The sequence below is a fragment of the Zonotrichia leucophrys genome, chromosome 2 (assembly GCF_028769735.1).
Source record: "Zonotrichia leucophrys gambelii isolate GWCS_2022_RI chromosome 2, RI_Zleu_2.0, whole genome shotgun sequence".
Classification (NCBI taxonomy): Eukaryota; Metazoa; Chordata; class Aves; order Passeriformes; family Passerellidae; genus Zonotrichia; species Zonotrichia leucophrys.
Genome location: NC_088171.1, coordinates 57,802,354 through 57,820,576, shown reverse-complemented (window position 1 = coordinate 57,820,576; position 18,223 = coordinate 57,802,354). Strand labels below are relative to the sequence as shown.

At 39.5% G+C, this 18,223-nt stretch overlaps 1 protein-coding gene across 8 annotated transcripts in view; it reads left to right on the top strand.

The window, feature by feature from the left end:
- The window catches only part of TNS3 (tensin 3), a 200,000-nt gene that overhangs the window by 140,949 nt on the left and 40,828 nt on the right, over positions 1 to 18,223 (top strand). For all 8 annotated transcript variants that reach the window (XM_064705080.1, XM_064705079.1, XM_064705077.1 and 5 more), the window contains 3 exons: positions 9,096 to 9,268; positions 9,629 to 9,746; positions 9,846 to 9,929. In XM_064705080.1, the coding sequence (XP_064561150.1) occupies positions 9,096 to 9,268; positions 9,629 to 9,746; positions 9,846 to 9,929 (375 nt within the window). The remainder of the gene's footprint in view (positions 1 to 9,095; positions 9,269 to 9,628; positions 9,747 to 9,845; positions 9,930 to 18,223) is intronic.

Sequence of the window (18,223 nt, the reverse complement as noted above, 5' to 3'; positions counted from 1 at the left end):
ATGAAGTCAAGGGAGCTTGTGGCTTGCGGCGTCAGCTCCTTGGGTTCCCAGGGGTGCTTTCCTTTCAGAAGGTCATACAAGGGGTCCATGACCTCAGGAGGGATCAGGACGATGTTGCGAAGCCACTGCAGTGATCCCACCAGGCGTTGCATGTCGTGTAGTGTTTTGACGTCTCGACTGACCTTCGCCTTGGGGGGTGTCACGTAGGAGCTTGTGATCCCCACTCCCAGGAAGGTCACGCAGGGTCCTCTCTTGATCTTTGCGCTTGCGATCTCGAAGCCCTTGGCCTGAAGGGTTTCTGTGATTGTGGATACATGGTGATCTACTTCGCTTGCCGATGGTGCTGCGACCAGGGTGCGGGGAAAAATCCTGCAGTCTGGTCCCGTGTCCGCCCAGAACTGGAACCCTATGGTGTGTGGATCCTGACTGCCGTAAAGGCGGTATGTCCCTCACACCTTTGGGGGTTCCTTCCCTATTCTCATGGCCAAGGCTACCCAGCGGTCCCGCTCTGGGGCGTCTCTCGCTGGTCCTGTGGCAACAGCGCGGTCTGTGGCGATGGGGGGTGCGAGGGTGTTACTGGCAGTGCTGCCCCGCTCTGCCATTGCACCGTAAGCGGGGATGCAAAATTGACTGCTCCCTGTGAGGGCACAGGGCACGAGGGTCTCCTGCCCCCCTGGGGGTCGCCATGGCTGGGCCGCTGCATCGGGGCGTCTTCCCGCAGCTCCTACAGATCTCTCTCGGGTGTGCCCGGAGCGAGGATGCTGCCAGGGAAAGCTGTGCCGGCTGGGGACAGCTCGCTGAGTTGCTGCCTTTCCCCAGAAGCCTGGACTGACGCGGTCGTCCCGCCACTGCTGTTTAAATAGAATCCGCCCCGCCCCATCAAAAAGCATGCGGCTTATTTGCGTAATATCAAAAGTGGGCAGATCATTATTGCTAGAAAGGTCGTCCACGAGAGTGGGTACTACGGCTGAATTGACCCCTCTTTCTGAAATCGCTTTGACTTCCCCTGGGTTAACTGGGGTATATGTCCCCCGTTGGTCTCCCTGCACTCCGGTGACCCTCACCGGGAAAGCGTTCATGGAGGCTGCCGGTGTTTGGCCTCTACACGTTGCTTTTACTTTTCCCCAATCGGTGAGCCCGTGTTGCGACCGTTTCCCGATATTGTTTAAAGCTTTATTCGGTTTCGCTCGAAACCGTATTAATTCTGCTCTCTCGGTTTCTGAGTCCAAGCCGGGCTCGGTCAGCTCTCCCGAGCTGTCTGAGCAGCTGTTACTTGACTCTGAGGCGGAAGCTAAATGCCGGCACATTTCCGGCGCTCCGTGCCGTTTTGTGCGGCTCTGACCCCGCTCCTCCCTTCGGGGGTGGTGCCGTTCCCTCCCCCTGGGCTCCCCCCGCCTCCTGCTGGGGGAGGTCCCTGCCCTATAAGGACCTAATTTGAATAGAGCGCTCTGATTGGTCTCACGCTCCACCGCAGGGGCCGCCCCTTCTCCCCCCTCGCCCGTGCATGCGTTGTCAAGCAGACTGATTGCATCTCTGCCCCCCGCCTCTTCCCTTCCGCCCTTGCCATGCGGTTCGGCGCCATTTTCAAACGCAAACGGCGGCGGTGAGTCCCCGCCGGTCCCGGTGGGGTCTGACAATCTGGCCGCGCTCCGTGCCCCCTCTGCCTGTCCCCGGCAGAAGAACCGCGTGTGCCGCTCTGCCTCCCGTGCTGGGCTGGAGGCCGGCGGGGAAGGGACGCATAGAGAAACCGCGGATTTTTCGGAAGGTTCCGCGGGGGGGCTGGGACCCGGTGGGCTCTGCGAGAGGGTCGGGGGGTACCATGGGGGCTCCGGGGGGTCCCCTGGGGGCTCCGGGGGGTCTGGGCTCGGGCTTGGGAAGGGGTGGAACGCTCCCGGCCCTGGCATATTCCTGCATTCAATTCGATCGCTCTCAGACACTGTGTGCGTCGCGGCCCCTGCCCCCCGCTTTACTGCAACAAATAAACGCGCGACTTTCCATGTCTCCTGTTCTTCTAATGCCTTGCGTAGGGCCTCTTCTACTTTCCCCCACGCTTTGAGGCTTTTACCACTGCCTGAGGACTTAGTATCCTCTGCTAAGGCGGCAGTGCGCTTCTCCCACACCTCCCATTATAAAATATTTACTGGACGTTCGATTGTCCCCAGCTCTAGGAGCCTTGCAATAGCAAGATTAGAATTCCTGAGCTCACATTTAATTCCCCATTGCTCATGAGCCTGACTTACGACCTTTGCTGCGGATCCCATGGTCCATGCTGGTCCGGGGGCGTCCCCCCCGCTGTAGTCAGACCTGCCGCTACAGCCGCTGCTTCCCGTCCAGGCAAATCCCGTTCCCCGGGCGCTGATCGGCTTCCTGGGTTTTCGGCATCAGATGTTGCCTTCTGATACAAGGCAGGTGGCCTGGTTTCAGGAAACAGCACGGCGACCCCCTTCCCCAGGGTCGCTCGGGCCTAAGAAACACACTAACACCAACATGGTGGACGGTCAAAGGCCTTTATTCTCTCTTCTCGTGGGGTTTTATAGTCTAAGGGGCTTCTACGTCAGGTGAGGGTCTGTCTTTACCATCTATGGTTAGTAGGGATGGAAAGTTGCTGGGCAAGTGGAAAGTTACTGGCATCTGGTTCAGGGGCCTGCATTCCTATGTTAATTTTCTTATTTAAGGGGACAGGGGCCCTGTCTTCCCGTAACATCACGAGATCTTCCGAATGCCAGGCCTATCTGCTACATCAGAGATGAATCAGTGCACTGTTTATTAAGATTTTTCCAATTTTTATCTTTTATGTGAGCTGAGTTATGCACAGATGTGTTTCTGATAGTGAATGAAGCTGCCGTTTACTAATAACACAGTGCTGCAGTAGTGCTTAATTTTAAATGACAGGAAGTTTGTAGTATGAAAAAATTTTGATGTGTATATAAGCTTTTCTTTCAGCCTTATAGTCCCCATTTACTTCACTCTCTGTATATTCTTTTATGCCTAATAATTAACACATGACCTCAGTCTACTACTAAAGATATTAGTAAGACTTATTTTCTCAAATCAGCCATCTTTTACCACAAGGCTTATGCTTGTTCGGTAAAAAAGGAAAGTGAAATCAATGTTTTGCTTCAACCTACAAAACTGTAAAAGCAGGAATTTGTTAATAAATGTAGAGGACAGAAATGTTTTTACCCATTTTCATTATAACTTACCATCATTGTCACCCGTGTCTCATCTGTGTACCCCACCTTTTCACTGTTAAAATGTTACAATTTGCATCTTTAGAAAAGTATTACATGCAGGTGAGGAATTGTGTGATCAAGTGAAGGCAGAACACAGAAACACATGCATTCAATATTTAGGGCAGCCTGTTTCAATGACTGTGACCAAGATATGCATTTCTATCTAAATTTGCCAGCATGAGGAAGAGAGGTTCTATATTTGCCATAAGGTTGAAATTATATTGTTGCACTCAGGTAATTCTAATTCTTCTTCATGCATGAGTTATGGTGTTTGAAATTACCATCTCAAAACTTCCCTGGGTTACCTACTGTATGAATTACACAGATACACAATTCTTACAGTCTTATATTTCACTTGGAGTTCATCAGCTCAACACAGAATTGAGCATTAAACAAAGCCTCCCTCTCTCAAAAAAATAATGCAAAATGAATAAAACTGAGGTGGCTTAGGGTCTGATTACATGTCTTGAATACCTTCACAGATCTTTCCTCTATCAAAAATAAACCTTTGGAGATGGCCCAAGATACAATATTGTAAATCATATTAGTGTCTCTGCAGACAAAGGAGAGAAAAAGAAATCCTTTTTGCATACCTTAGTAAATAACATTTTTAAAAAGCATTGAACTGTTGCAGATGTTCCCATTTAATGTGCTATTCTGTGGGTAAGCACAGTCCCTCTGAAATAAATTGTGAATTGAGAGAAAAACAAAGCTTGTCAATCTTCTCACCTGCCTTATTTGTATGTAAAATACACTAAAAAACTTGTCATTTCTGTTGCTCAGGAAAATTTTGGTGCCTGACTTGGGAGTTAATTTTACAGTGGTTAAGAGTAAATTTGAGTTTTTAGGTAAATTAAAGGTAAAAATTGAAGTTTTAAGTTATAACTGAACTAGATTCAATTTTTAAACTAAATTAAATAACTTTTAAAGCTACAGTTAAAAATTGAATTTTAGTTACATTTAGCAGCACAATGATTTTTAATTTATGTCATTTACTTATACTACAAATTTTTAAGAGTCTTGTAATTTTCAGCATGTGGGCCTGAGTGTATCATCATTATGGTATGGGTTTGGAGATACCAGTCTGGTATCTCTCTATAGGTTGGAGATACCAGTCTGGATTTCCAGTGGGCTTGCTTCCCATTCTTAGCATAATGTAAATGGGCTATGAAACTAAAGTGACAGATCTGCAAAGCTGCTGTGTCCTATGCTTGATGGTCTACTTGAATTTGGGGTAGAGCTTAGACCTTTTAATTTGCTTGTTAGACTAATTGGTTATAAGGAGTTTACACTCCTAGTCTACTAGCTGTTAAAAGTTGGGGTTAAAAAGAATAGTTTGCTTGTTAGTAATTGCTAATTATTTGGTAATTTTTCAAGAAAAAAGGAATTTTCTGACTTCAGCAGCATTTTGTGTTACATTCAATGCCTTAACCTTTCTAAAATGTATCACTGGCACAGCATAGTTGGCTTTTGTTCTAATGAATAGTTTTGAAATAGTGTTCCCAAAGATCTGGGAATCTGAAAGTTTGAGCATATCAATATCCTTGTTTAGTACTTGCATCACTAATCCACCAAGGTCATGGGTTAAATCCTCATACTTCATTTAAGACTTGGACTCAGTGATCCTGCTGGGTCTCTTTCAACTCAGAATATTCTGAGATTTTGTTTTTCAACTGGCTATATATTTGATTATTCTTTTTCCACCACAGTAATATTTAGTTCAAGTTTTATCGTGCTGTCTTTGAAGATACTTATTCTTTCAGTATGTCATAATGATTCTAAAGCTGATTCTAATTTCTTAAAGTAGATTTGCTATGGTTTAAGCATAAAGCTGTTTTGAAAGCTTGATCATTACATGCCTTCTTTTGAAATCTTAAACTTTGTAGAAGATAAATGGTGGCAAAGGAGGAGATCACTTTCATTTTGGATAGTGTTGTTGGTAACATTTTTAGTATGTGGGATAATCCCTGAAGGCTCTTCTGTTAGAATTTAACTTACAGACTTCTTTTTCCTTGTTGCGTTCTTAAGCCTCATGTTGCATTGTATCCCCTTGTTTCATAGTAATTGATAGGTCTTTTTAAACTGCTGTGTAGGCATCGACTTCTGGAATTTCTGGAATGCTAACACAATTCTCCCCAGAGTGTTTTTCAGCCTTAATGACTTCTGCTGAGGTCTGTGAAAGGCACACTGGAAGACCAGTTTTGTAGAAATTGTCACTGTTCCTTTCACAACAGAGCCCTGCATCTTATTGCTCTGTGGGTAGAGCTTCTTATGTCATGCTAGCTTTCCACACCACTTGGAGCTATGTAAGAAGCTCACTTGAAGTGCAAGCACTTGATCTTTTCCTCTCTGTGTGTAACAAGTTTGTACACAAGCAATGAATTCCAGCTTGTCTGTCTGCAAAATGTGTTAAGTTGTATTGATTGGTTGATTAAGCATATATCCTAGTAAGTTTCCCTTTTGTTTCTCCAAAAAAGATATCATTTTCTTAAACCACTTAAAAGTTTGTCAGATTTTCTTGAATGTATAGATGTTACCTGTTTCCTCTTATGAAAGGATTAGAATTGAAATGAATTGCAGATTCCAAAAATCCTGGTAGACAATAAATGAAGTTAAGTAAGTGAAAAGCTGCCTGTGAAATAATATAGTTAACACTGTTTAAGCTATATCCAGAGAAAAAGATTTTAACTGTTGCTGTATTGATGATTGGAATTCAAGTGGTTAAAGTCAGTTTTACAAGTTCAGACATTTATATTTCAATGCTATCACAAGGAATTATATTTGCAACCAGTTGGATAATTTGCTAATAAATGAGATACAGCAGTCTTATTGACAAGCCACTGGAGACAATATTTTAAATTTAGCATTTTAAACTTAGTTTTCTTTCCAATAATTAAAAATACATCTCAATAGTAGTTGAGGAAAGCTAAGCAGTTAAAGAAACCAAACAATGATTAACCTTTAACCACTGGTTAGCTGTAGCTTTTGCATGGTGATAACCATCTGATGAGGTAAGTGCCTGATGTTGTCTTGATGCCAATCTGTTGGAATGTTATTATTTGTTCATTGGGCAAAACAAAACTACTTTTGTAGGTAAAAATTACTTTTCACCTGGGAAAAGAGAGAAAGGACAGTATATGAAATGCTTTCAAAGAAATAAATATGTGCTTCTGGGATATTTATGAAGCTCTGCCAAAACTTTAAGCTAAATTATAAGAACAAAAATGAATTTTGTAACTTCTAGGAAGTCTTGGGAACTGACACCTTACACGGTAAAAGGCTCCTTTCAAATTAGTAAGCCTAAAATATTAAAATATAAGTCTAAGTATTATGAAGTAAAGTTTTGAAATGAATGAACTAAGTAGAAGTAATTTTGTGCTTACTCCTTCACTTAATTTTAATGTCTTAGATTTATTTGCTTTAAGCTTTACTGAAATGCATCATCTCAATTTCTCCTCTGTGTTGTGCAGCATCTAATGGTAATTTGGTATGTAAAGCTCTTTCAGTCTCTTTATAGCTTTCTGAGTACTACATTAACTTTGTAGAAATTGCTAGCTTCATGAGTGTACTAATATTATTGATTATGAAATCCTCTCATTAGTATGACAAGCAGAACTTGTGTTAAATTTCATAGGTCTTTTTTGACCCATCCAAAAGATAGATATTCTTTATCATAAAGTAGTCTACAAGGCCATGTTAACTACGAGAAATATTCTGAAATAAATTGTCTATGCCTTTGTAACTTGGTTACAGATGGAGTGAAACTCTTATGTGCTCTTCCTGGTCCTACTGCCGCCTGTGGAGAAGTGGCAGGACTGGGAGTATCTGGTCACAGATCGTCTGAGACTCTGCAATGATTCCCACTCTTTTTTCTTTACAGAAATTACAAATAAAAAAGGAAATCCAATGCAAATGTTGGTAAATGCTGGAATAGTATCAACTCAGTCTACATTCTTAAATGTCTGCAATTTCAGTAGAATTCACTCTGACTGTTTAGTATCATGTAAGAGGTTTAGAAGATATTTGTGATTTCATGTCCTTTTCTGGCTTTGAAAATCTTGAGTGATGCATCTAGTTTGCTCACAGGGTCTTCAGCACATACTCTTTCCATAAATGAGGGACCACACATAAAAATTCAAGTTGGAGGAAAAAAGTTAAATATGGATGCTTAAAAAGTTTTTGAGTTTTCCAGGTTGTGGCAACCATAAAAACAGAATCTCAGTTGTGTTTTTTTCAAAATCTCAGGTTTTTTCAGAATATCAGTTGTGATTTTTTCACTAGGTTTATAAATTTTAACTTGATAAAATTAATAACTGGCTGTATTTCGACCCTGAAATTTAACTTATTGGTGGAATTTTCAAAAATTACTAATATGGTTTTATGCATTTATTTATTTGCTTCAGTAGTAGCTATTATAACATTTGCTTGGATGCTACCAGAGATGGATTTTTTGGAAGTGTCTAATTCTGTAGTTTAACAAGAGTTGTATTAATATTTTTAGGATAAGCCCCTACTTGCCAGCAAGTTACTCAGGTTGATACATACATATGTCAATGCAGAATCAGTTAAGTATCATGGATTTTAGTCTAAAATCCCTGTCTCGGTTTCAAGCTTGAATAAAAACTGTTCCACTATTCAGAAATGTATTTGTGCATTAATGCTTTATAATTGTGTAGTGTAATCAAGGTGGAATGTCTTTAACACAGAGGCCTATGCTGCATGCCAGATTTTATACCTTAGCTTTTATCAGCTACTTCAGATTAGGAAATTGATGTGTAAGGTGTATGCTATCATTTTTCTCTACTCAAGTTGCTGATTAAGCCCTCCTGCTGGTTTAGATCAAGGACACACTTTGAACTCCTAGTTTTATGGCTCCATGATCAGGGTCTGTAGGAGATGTGCTTCAACAGCACATATTTACTGTTGGAAATTACTGTAAAAGTTTAAATTACACCAAGCATTAAAGTAACTTCTTGGGGAAATACTCAACTCTTTTAAGAGAAATAGCTAATCCTCAAAGATCTTTTTGCATATATATAGACCACAGAAGCTCTCAGAGGAGTATTTGAAAAGTTGCTATGCATGTGGTTGTTTTTGTGACTACTCAGTAAGTTCTACGGATCTTTGTTGATTTTTAAGAAGGGTAGAGAAAGCAATTGTTGCAGAGAAATCTGGAAGTGCCTGCTGTTTGGAGTGGATGACCATGTATAAAATCCTGCTAATCATAGTTCTGCATCTAGTGACGTGCTCTTAATAACATCTTTAGAAAAAAATAGTGCTTTATATACTTGAATATCCTGGATCATTCTGCTGGTTAAGGTTACTCTTCTGTGCTGTTCTTCAAAAGGATTTACAGCTTCTGTGTGTAGCTAATATCTAATTTTTGTGATTAAGTGTGATTGCTATGTGTGTCACGAAAGGTGTACAGTGAACTGAGTTTATAAGGGTCAGGATCTGTTTTAGCTAACAATAATCTGCTTTTGGGAGGGGAAAGGGGTGGGGGAAACGCAGCTCTGGGCAGCAGCAATGGTTTTTCGGCCCAGAGCCATTGTGTGTCAGAAATGGCAAGAGGTGCTTCCCATTGGAGTGCCCGTAGCGGCCCCTGCTGTCTTGCTCTTCTGATTGCACTTGGGGTGATCACTTCAAAAATGAGCATCAAGGGGAAACATGCTGCTTAACTCACTCCTCTACAACAAAGGGGACTGTGAATATTTTGCAACTGGTGTCTTTTCCCCACCTATGTGGTTTTGTAAAACAGTTTGAACATTCTTGATTATAGTCACTACAGACAGAATAGTGAAGTTTGTTTTAACAGTTCTGACTGAAAAAAACTAGTTTCTTAACCAGCTTGCCTGTTTTCAGCAACAGGTATGCAAGATGATGATGCAACAGGGAAAAGGCTCAGAAAGTTAAGTGTTGGGCAGTATGACGATATTCCTGGGGAATCATCATATAACAGGTGTGGATGGATGAAGTCTGCTAGTCACCAGGCTGTAATTCCAAGATCACCGGTTGCTGGAGGGAAAACCAAGGAGGTAAACAATCAAGAATTTTTCACTAAATACTGAAGTGAGTGGCCAGTAGGAAGTCTTATGTTCTGTGTCCAAAATTAATGTGAAGCAATTGGGCAGTTGCATCATGGCAATAAGAACAAATAACTGCATTCACCTCAGTAATGCAATTCAGTGTATAAGGATGGTCTTGTCTTTGCATGTTTTGGATGTCTCTTATGTTTGCATGTTTTCAGTGTTCAACGATCTCTCTGCTGGAACAGTAGATTGCATTTTATCTGATTACAGAAACCTTCTGTAATTTGGTGAAGAATGCCCCACTGTGTCATAGGGTTAAGTAAGAATTATCACACTGTAATTTTGCTTTTTTGTGTGTTCTATTAGATGATTGTTGTACATTACCAAGATGAAATGGATGGGGGCATCTTCTCTGCAATAAAAAATGGAAATGAAGCTCTCACATTCACATCAACTTTTCCTCTGTCACCAGAGGTGACATATGGTAAAAAAAAGTCTTTATTTATTTATTTATTTATTTAAATAGCACTATTGACATTTTCGCTGTTACTGAAAAGGAACTGCCCTTTTCCCTCTCCCCTAGTGACAGCACCTCCACCATGCCATCAGCAGATTCCCTCCAGCCAAAAGGTCAGCAGCCCATCAGAGCTGTACAGAACCACTTCTGGTAAGCTATCCCTCTTTCCCAAGTAATGTGAAAATGAACTGTGTATGAAGGCTACTAACACAACAGTGGCTTATAAGTAGGACATAAATGGTGAATTTAGACATGCGAGTCAGAGAAACAGATTTTAGCAGTCCTATTTTAATCACACCAAAAACAAATGAATAATGAAAAAACAAATGAAGAATTATCCAAGAAATATTTAATACCTTCCACATTTTAACTGCCAACGGGAGTCCTATGTTCACATTCATTGTGCAAATTTAGTGTGAAGCACTTAGGCAGCTGTGTCACAGAAATAAGAGGAAATGCAGCTCAGTGTTTGAGGCTATCCTGCTCTTGTTCTCTCTCTGTTTGCCTGGTTTCAATGTTCCTCAATCTTTCTGCTAATATTTGATGACATCAAAATATTACTATCAGGAGACCTGAGTTCTTTGTGATTTTAAGCAGGTTTTGTTTCCATCTCAGGAAAGACAGGTGATATCCATGTTGCCATCTTTCCAGGCCAATGAAGATGACAATAGAGCTTGAACAGTAGCTATGCTCAAGTGTAGGAGCTGCTGGGGGGGGTCGTACGGTTGGGACGGACGGAGACGAGATCTCTTTGAAGCTAAGTCATATAACTTGCAGTTTATTGCAAAGGGGATGGGTGAAGGGCCCTGCTGGGAGCTGCCAGCCGCAGCTCGGAGCAGGCCCGAGAGAAGAGAGGCTTAAAGTGTAAGAGAGTTAAAGACAAAGGTTTAAGAGTGGAGAGCATGTAGAAAGGAGGGGGTGAAGAAGTGCAGAGGAGAAGACAAAGCGACAAAGAGAGAAAAGGGCGCGAAGAAGAGCGCAGGACAAAAGAAGAGTGAGAAGAGATAAGAGAGCAAAGAGATTAAGAGCACGCGAGAGAGAGAGAGAGAGAGAGAGAGAAGTTTCTGTTACAATACAATAAATCTTCTTCTGTGTTGAATATTCAGATTCTCATTAACCAATCTACTACTGCATATCCTATAACATTTCCATACAACCTATAAGAATCACTACATTACTATACTACGTTTACGTTTTAAACCCTAAATCTTATTCTTTGGGCCCCATCTGCCAAGCTGCAGAGCCTGCTCTGACTCTTAGGTTTGCCTGCTTGCAGAGGGAATTGATTCCTCTAGGGGGGATTACATTCAACTGGTCACATCATTGTTTTTCAGCAACTAAGGTATCTCAAAAGTTGCTTTCATTTCAATCTTTCTTATAGTTTCTATAGTCTCAAAATCTTTTGCGAGGCAGTCATATTTATAAGGCTTTTTTGTTTCATCCTCCCCAACACTCAAGTCAAGGAGATCCTTTACCAGAGGAATGGATGTTCTGGAGGGTTTTTTTTGTCATGATACAGTTTGTAAATGTGCAACCACGGGAAAGTAGTTGGCAATGGATGATTACCTATTTAAAGATTTAATATGATCTAACAATAATTTTTTTATTATAAAGGATGATTTTCAAGGCCTTAACTCTTTGTTACAAAAAATAGCAGCTAAGCTACTGTTACCTGTCACCTATTTTGTGCAAAATTATTTGAAAAAACTAGGATTTAAAGGAAAAAAGTATTTCTGAACAGCATCAGAAGGTGCTGGACATAGCAGGAAGCCAGCTAATGTATTTAAAACCTGAATAAAAAGCACTATGCATTCATTCTATGCATAACAAATGTTCTCATGAAAATTCATATATGTTATGTATAGTTTTACTGCTTAGGCCATGACTGTCTTCTCCAGGAGAATCTTGATAGTAGACTTTTCAATAAATTTGATGACGGGTTTTGATGCAATTATAGTATTTCAGTTTTAACTTAAAAAACCCTTTATGTTCAATTTGCCTCACTTAATAGTTGTCAAAGGCAAATAGCATCAACACAGAATAAAATTAGCTTTAGAAAAATCTTCTACCCAGTTCAAGACATCTGTTTATGGTTCTCCCTACTTCTAAGTAATTAGTGGCAGATATCCTCCTGGTGACAACTTCATCAAATCAATTATAGGTTGATGTACTGAAGACTTTGTTGTTAAATGGTTTCTGTTAATGTTGCTAAGAGCTAAGACTTGCCCTGGAAAAATATTTAGCTTTCAATGTATTTCTCTATTTTTTTTTGATTCTCCTGCTTAATTTTAAATAATGGCATCTCTCAAATGCTGGTTTTAGATATTCAGTTAATGAAACACTGAAAAGAATTAATCTTAACTATTAGAAAAGGAGGCAATTCTTCCTTTGAATACCTGTTTTGAAATAAAACTCAAGGTGTACTGAATGCTGCAGGTTACATGCTCATCTCCATGCAGCTTTGGTTTTAACTGTAAACATAATGTACTTTGACATTAAAAATGTTAGTTGGTAATTAGTTAAAGGTTAAAAGTGTATGAGGTGGGTCAACTAGAAGATGTAGTAAAGACACCTGTTGCCAAGCATCTCTTAGAAATGTTAATTGGGTGATTTTCCCATCAGAGCACAGAAACTTCTATTGTCAGAGGCAAGTAAGAATCATACTTTAAATGTTTTAAAATTTTCTCTTTTCCCTTCACTTCTACTATAGTTATTGCCCGTATCTACACTAAGTATCCACTGTATCTACTTGCTTCTGTCTTCTGATTTGTTTCACAAGAAGTGCTTCTTATTTCTACTACCAATCCCTAATTCATGCCCTGAGTAAAAGTGTTATGTTTTGTGTGATGAAGAGGCCAAGATTCTGAAGGGAACAGATGCAGCTGTTCTGGTTGAGACTGCTTTAATGCACATGCCATAAAGGTGACTCTAACAGTGTGCACTTTGCAAGAGTTCTTAACAGCCTCAATTTTTAGTACTTTCCCTTGCAGCCCACCTCTTCTTTTAAATGCTTACATGGTCTTTATTTTGGTAAAAGTCAGGTAGCATACTGACTTCTTGAGAAATTTTCAACAGCGTGAGGCCTTTTGTGTCATGGACTCTGGAGTATTAATTTCTGCCATTAAGATATTACTACTTTTGTCTCGGTTCAGATCACCCTTGAATTCAAAATTGCTTTGTTCTGCATATCAGCTTTGCTGTTTATCTGCTTTTTAAGTTACCAGTGAGGATGATGTAACCTGGTTACCAATTATCTAGATGAGTTATTGTGTCACGGCACAGGGAGGCTCGGGACCCTCAATATGAGAACCAGCAAACTCCCTTTATTGAAAAGAGCATCAAACTTTTATGCGCAACAAGTAATAAGCTCATACATACTCTGCAAGCTGAGTAATCCATTGGTTATATTCTAGATATCAGCTTCCTCATTCCAAAGGAGTTGAATCTGCTTTTTCTCATGTCTCTAGTCTCTCAACTACAGCACCTTGTTATGGTAACACAGCTATGCTCAAGGACAGTGTCCTTGCAGGTGCAGGACTTAGATTAGCTGGGTTCTTGTCATGTAGCTATTTCTCCACATTACTGTTTCATTTCCTCCCTGTTTCGTTGTGGAGAATAGCAATTAGTGTAAGTAGCACTTACCATATCAAGGGATTCCGTTGTGCTTTTAGAAGAGTACAAAAGCATATATTTTAAAAGAAAAAATAGTCAAGAATTGCAATAATATCCAGTCCTTAAGTATAAAAAATTATAAAATTCTCTCTTCTTTGTTATTAATGTAAACTGTGTATCTAGTATCGTAAATGCATCTGATTTTCAACCTGTGTACCTAAGGACACTGTTTTTAATAAAGTCTTATAAAATGAAGCTCTGTTATCCCTAGAAATCTTAATTTTCTTTCCAGGTAAAACCACTTTGCTAGGGAAAGTCAGTCTAGTAGTGTTATGTATCTGCCTCCCTTAAATTAGCTATGCCCTAACTTCATTCTCCCTGTAGATTTATTGGAGATGTCCTGCCTGCAATATTTCAGAGCCTTGTTCTTTATCAAACAAGTATATATTTAACCTCCCTCAGTCTGTATGCATTCAGTCAATTTTGTCAGCACTCCTGCTCCAGTGATCACTTGCTGCTATGGTTTCATGGTCCTTTTCTTCACTTTACGTAGCTTGAAAGTAATACAGAACCCACAGAGTTCATTCTGAATTGCCTTTGAAAAACACTGTTTCTTGAGATGAACCTAAGTAGTCTATAAATTGGCTAGTGGCCTATAAATTGGCTGGTTTTATAAATACCCCTCAAAAAATAGGGCTGCTCCGCACAGAACCCAGATACAGCTTCCTGGAATTTTACAATAGCTGATGTATATTACATGGGAGGGAAAGTCCCATGTAATGCACTATTTGTAGGCTATTTTGAAACTTATAGAGACTCTTTTTTCTTGAACCTCAGACAGCTAAACTAAGTCTCTTTATATATAGAAGTAACGCATAAAAGCATAGCAAGCTCTTTGCCAGGGGACTGAATGCTGGCTTGCTGCCCTGCCACTCCACCCCTGAGGCTAGATGTGAAGAAATGTCCCTTCTTCAGCCCGGGTCAAACTTTGCAGAAGGTCTGCATTCACAAACAGGCACTGTCTTGCAACAGAGGGGAAGGATCTGTGGAACAAGGGAAAATTGTCTATAATCCTTTATCAAGGATGCACTGACAAAGAGAAGATATGATGTCACTTTTTTCCATCTTTTCTGAACAAGTCTAACTAGATTTGTGTAGTTCAAGCAGTGCAAATGATGGAATGAAAGCATTGCTGCTGGTATAAGGAATCTCTGAGCCTTCAACCTACAACCTAAAACCTTGCCTTCTCATCTTTTCCATGGAGCTTAGACTATGTACTGTACTCAAAGCTTGTGTATGAGCTGCATCTGTTCTAAAAATTTTAGAAAGGGCAACTTTTCTCCTCATGCCATCGTGGAACTCTTCAAGACCTCATACTGGAATATTTCCACAATTTTTCTCATACAGACTCTTTTTATCTGACAGAGACATTGTAGCTCTATTTCTCCTCATTTAATAACACAGACTTTTCCTATTACATCATCCAGCAGAGTGATGACTGTTTAATAAATGTATTGGAAGGCAAACTCACAACCTAACAGCCTCATTATTGCATAATTCTATTACTGATTAGAATTGTATACTGTTATGGTATCATACTGTTATTCCAGGATTGTCATTTCTTCCAGTCACTGAGTTGCAAGGGAAATAGTACATACTGCTTAAGTTTTTAATTAAAAAAATATCAGGGTTCTAAACTGAGAGTCAGTTTGGGAATAAAAGTGAAACTAATTTATGGAAGGGAAAAATTCCCTGTTTATGATGTGCAAAAACTTTCTCCATAATGTGAAAAGCTTTCATATAATATTAATTTATACCAGTCTTTCTCTCCTCCTCTTACCTGTTTTTGTAAGATATACATGTCCAAAGCAAGTAATAGATTCAGAACTTTTCCAGGCATCTGAGTTCATTTGCTTAGAACGCCAAAGCATCTGCTTATGTGGATGGTTAACATAAGCTCTGTCCTCCTGGAAACAGGTGCATTTTCATATTTGCTATTGCAATTTTTGTGTTTAGGGTTTTTTGGATGTTTTGTTTATTTTAGTGGGTTTTTATTTGTTTCTTTGTTGAGGCTATCAATGAAAAATAAAAAAATACAAGTAGAGAAAGGAAATTTATGACTTAATGCAAAGCAGATACATCAGATTTCTGTTATATTTTCCATTGTCCTGCAATTGCCCTTGACATGTTTATGTCATGGCTGAATACAGTGTTCATCTACACAATATTTTTAAAATTAAACACCTAATGTCTCTTAATTGCTGCGTTTACTCTTTGAGCCGGGTCTTATGAGCTCTCAGAGAACCCATCACACCTGAGATAGCTCAGCCATCCTGAATGGCACAAAAATTAGCAGGATAGCTTCTGAGGTAGTATTAGAAAAAGAAAAAGGTTTAATAAAAGGCAAAATAACAAAGCTCTTACAGAGAAAAACCTGAGCCAGGGCAAGAGGTCCTTTGTCCTGCTAAAACACCCCACGATTATTTCCTTTGTTCTCTTCTTTTTCTAGTGAATCACCTAGGTGGGACCTCTTGGCCTCTGTCCAATTGGGCAATCCCAGGTCTCAGGTGAAGTCCCAAAGGGCCTATGAGGTGTCTTTTTACCAAATTGAGGAAAGAAACTTTTGGGATTTTTGCCTTTTTAAGCAGACAAAGAATAATTTGGTAACTCCATCAACGGGGGGCACATTCCTACACTTAATTATTATAAAATACACCATTTTCTAGTGCATAAGAAGCCTCCATAGGCTTCCGAAGCAAGCAGGAAATTACTTGGATCTCATGTTGGGATTCTACCAGCATGGACTTAATGAGGGCTTCCAGAAAGAGCATTTGGAATGCTGTAAAGCAAAATCATAAATGTTCAGAGACCACTTCTTGGTTGTTGTAAACACTGAAGTCAATATAATGTACTATGATCTATCACACTTTTCTATTTCTGAACATTGAGACATTTAGTTCAGTAAAACTAATCTTTATACAAGGTTTTATTGTAGGAAGGTTGGAGATGACTTGGTGTGTTATCAAGTCTTCATTGTCAGAGATCTCCTTCCCTTTGTGCCACCGATTATAATACAGTTCTCTACATATCTTTCAAATACAACCATGGAAATGTATTTATTTGGTTTGTGGAGAAATAAGCAACACTTATTATCAGTGATTTCACTCTGGTAGTCCAAATCCACAGAAAAAGTAATAATATTCCATCTCATGTGCTAAAAAGCTCAACAATTTAATTTGGTTTATATCAATTTGAATGGTGGAAAAATATCTTGTAAAAGTAGAATGAAATCAAAACTGAAAATAGCTTTAAATACTTGTAATCTATGCCTCCACTGAGTGGTATTAACTACAGTCCTTACAGTGTAAGTGTCCACAACTGAGCTATTTGATAATCAGCTGTAATTGAGATTTCCTGCCCCGCCCAGTTTGGCTAAGATTTTCATGGGAGGAACTCTCCTAGTCGACACTACTTAACTTCCCAAAGCTTTAGAGATTAAATGATTTAGAGTTTAATCTATTTAGCTAGCTAGGTTTTTTTACAGCTATGTTATATGTTTCTACATAGAACTTAAAAAAATCTGTACATGTTTTAGCCACTCAGCAAACATTCCAATATGTCATTGATTCAGAGGAGAATGGAATATTATTATACATAACTGAATATAAAAAGCTAGGGTGTGCCAAGTCCATGGCAGATAGTATGTGATGATAAACCAGTGGGACAACATAAATGTGTGTTTTCTTTGGCTGATACATTAAAGCTGACAAAATAGGCCACTCTCATTACTGGATTTTCATAATAAAACTCATTCTCTAAAATATACTTTCTCTTCCACTGGTTTTGGATACTCTAGGTTGATAAAATATTCTGGAACATGAATGCATTTTGTTTTGGAGCCAATGTTGTATCTGATCACAGACTCAATAATTCTTCAAATCTGACGCTTATGTTAAGACAAAGATATTTCATGATTAATTGTTCTTACAGCTCCCTGAGCTAAACTTCTGCAAAGTGACGCAGTCGACTGTGACCTACATGTTGAACATGACATTGAAATAAGAAAAATTCAAGTACTATATATGGTCATGGAAAATACTGTGCTAGTAGAATGCATAATCTAGCGCACATGTACATAATTCCATGTGCAGCTTCTCTGTAATACTGAAGAATTTGAAGGGGGAAAAAAAGAAGATAGGTGTGTAGGTGTGTTTGGAGGTTTTTTCATGAACAGGAGGGGACTGCTGGGATATGTTCCTTGAACTTTTATTGCAGCATCAGCCTCATTAGATGGTTAAGACAATAGAAAGATGCTAACAGCTCATGTGCAACCAGCAGCAACCAAAGATTTCTTTGTTACAGAGCATTTCAAAAACTTTCTATTCAATAGCATATTGCCCAAGCTTACAGACAATTGTTCTAGCCAATCACTAAAAGTACATGTATGCCTGCTTCATACAATGCTTGTATGTATACCTTCTATTAACAATATACAATTCACCATTATTAAGCTTAAAACCTTCTACTATCTTGGTAAGCATATTTTTCTGCAGGCTTAAGGTCCATCTTAGCCAAGCCTAAAACTCAAAAAAAAAAAAACCTTCTTACCTTTACTATTTCCCACAGATAGGTTCTTCAAACATTACATTCAAGAGATGTTGTGAAACTATTCACTGTACCCTCTTCCTCCCTCCCTTGCTTTTGTAGCAGGATTTGCATCTGGACAGAAACACTGTGATCATAGATCAGAATGGGCATTAAACCATTAAAACTGCTCTGTTAAAACTGCTTTGGAGATGGAATCAGATACTGATTTGGAAAGACTTTGTTTT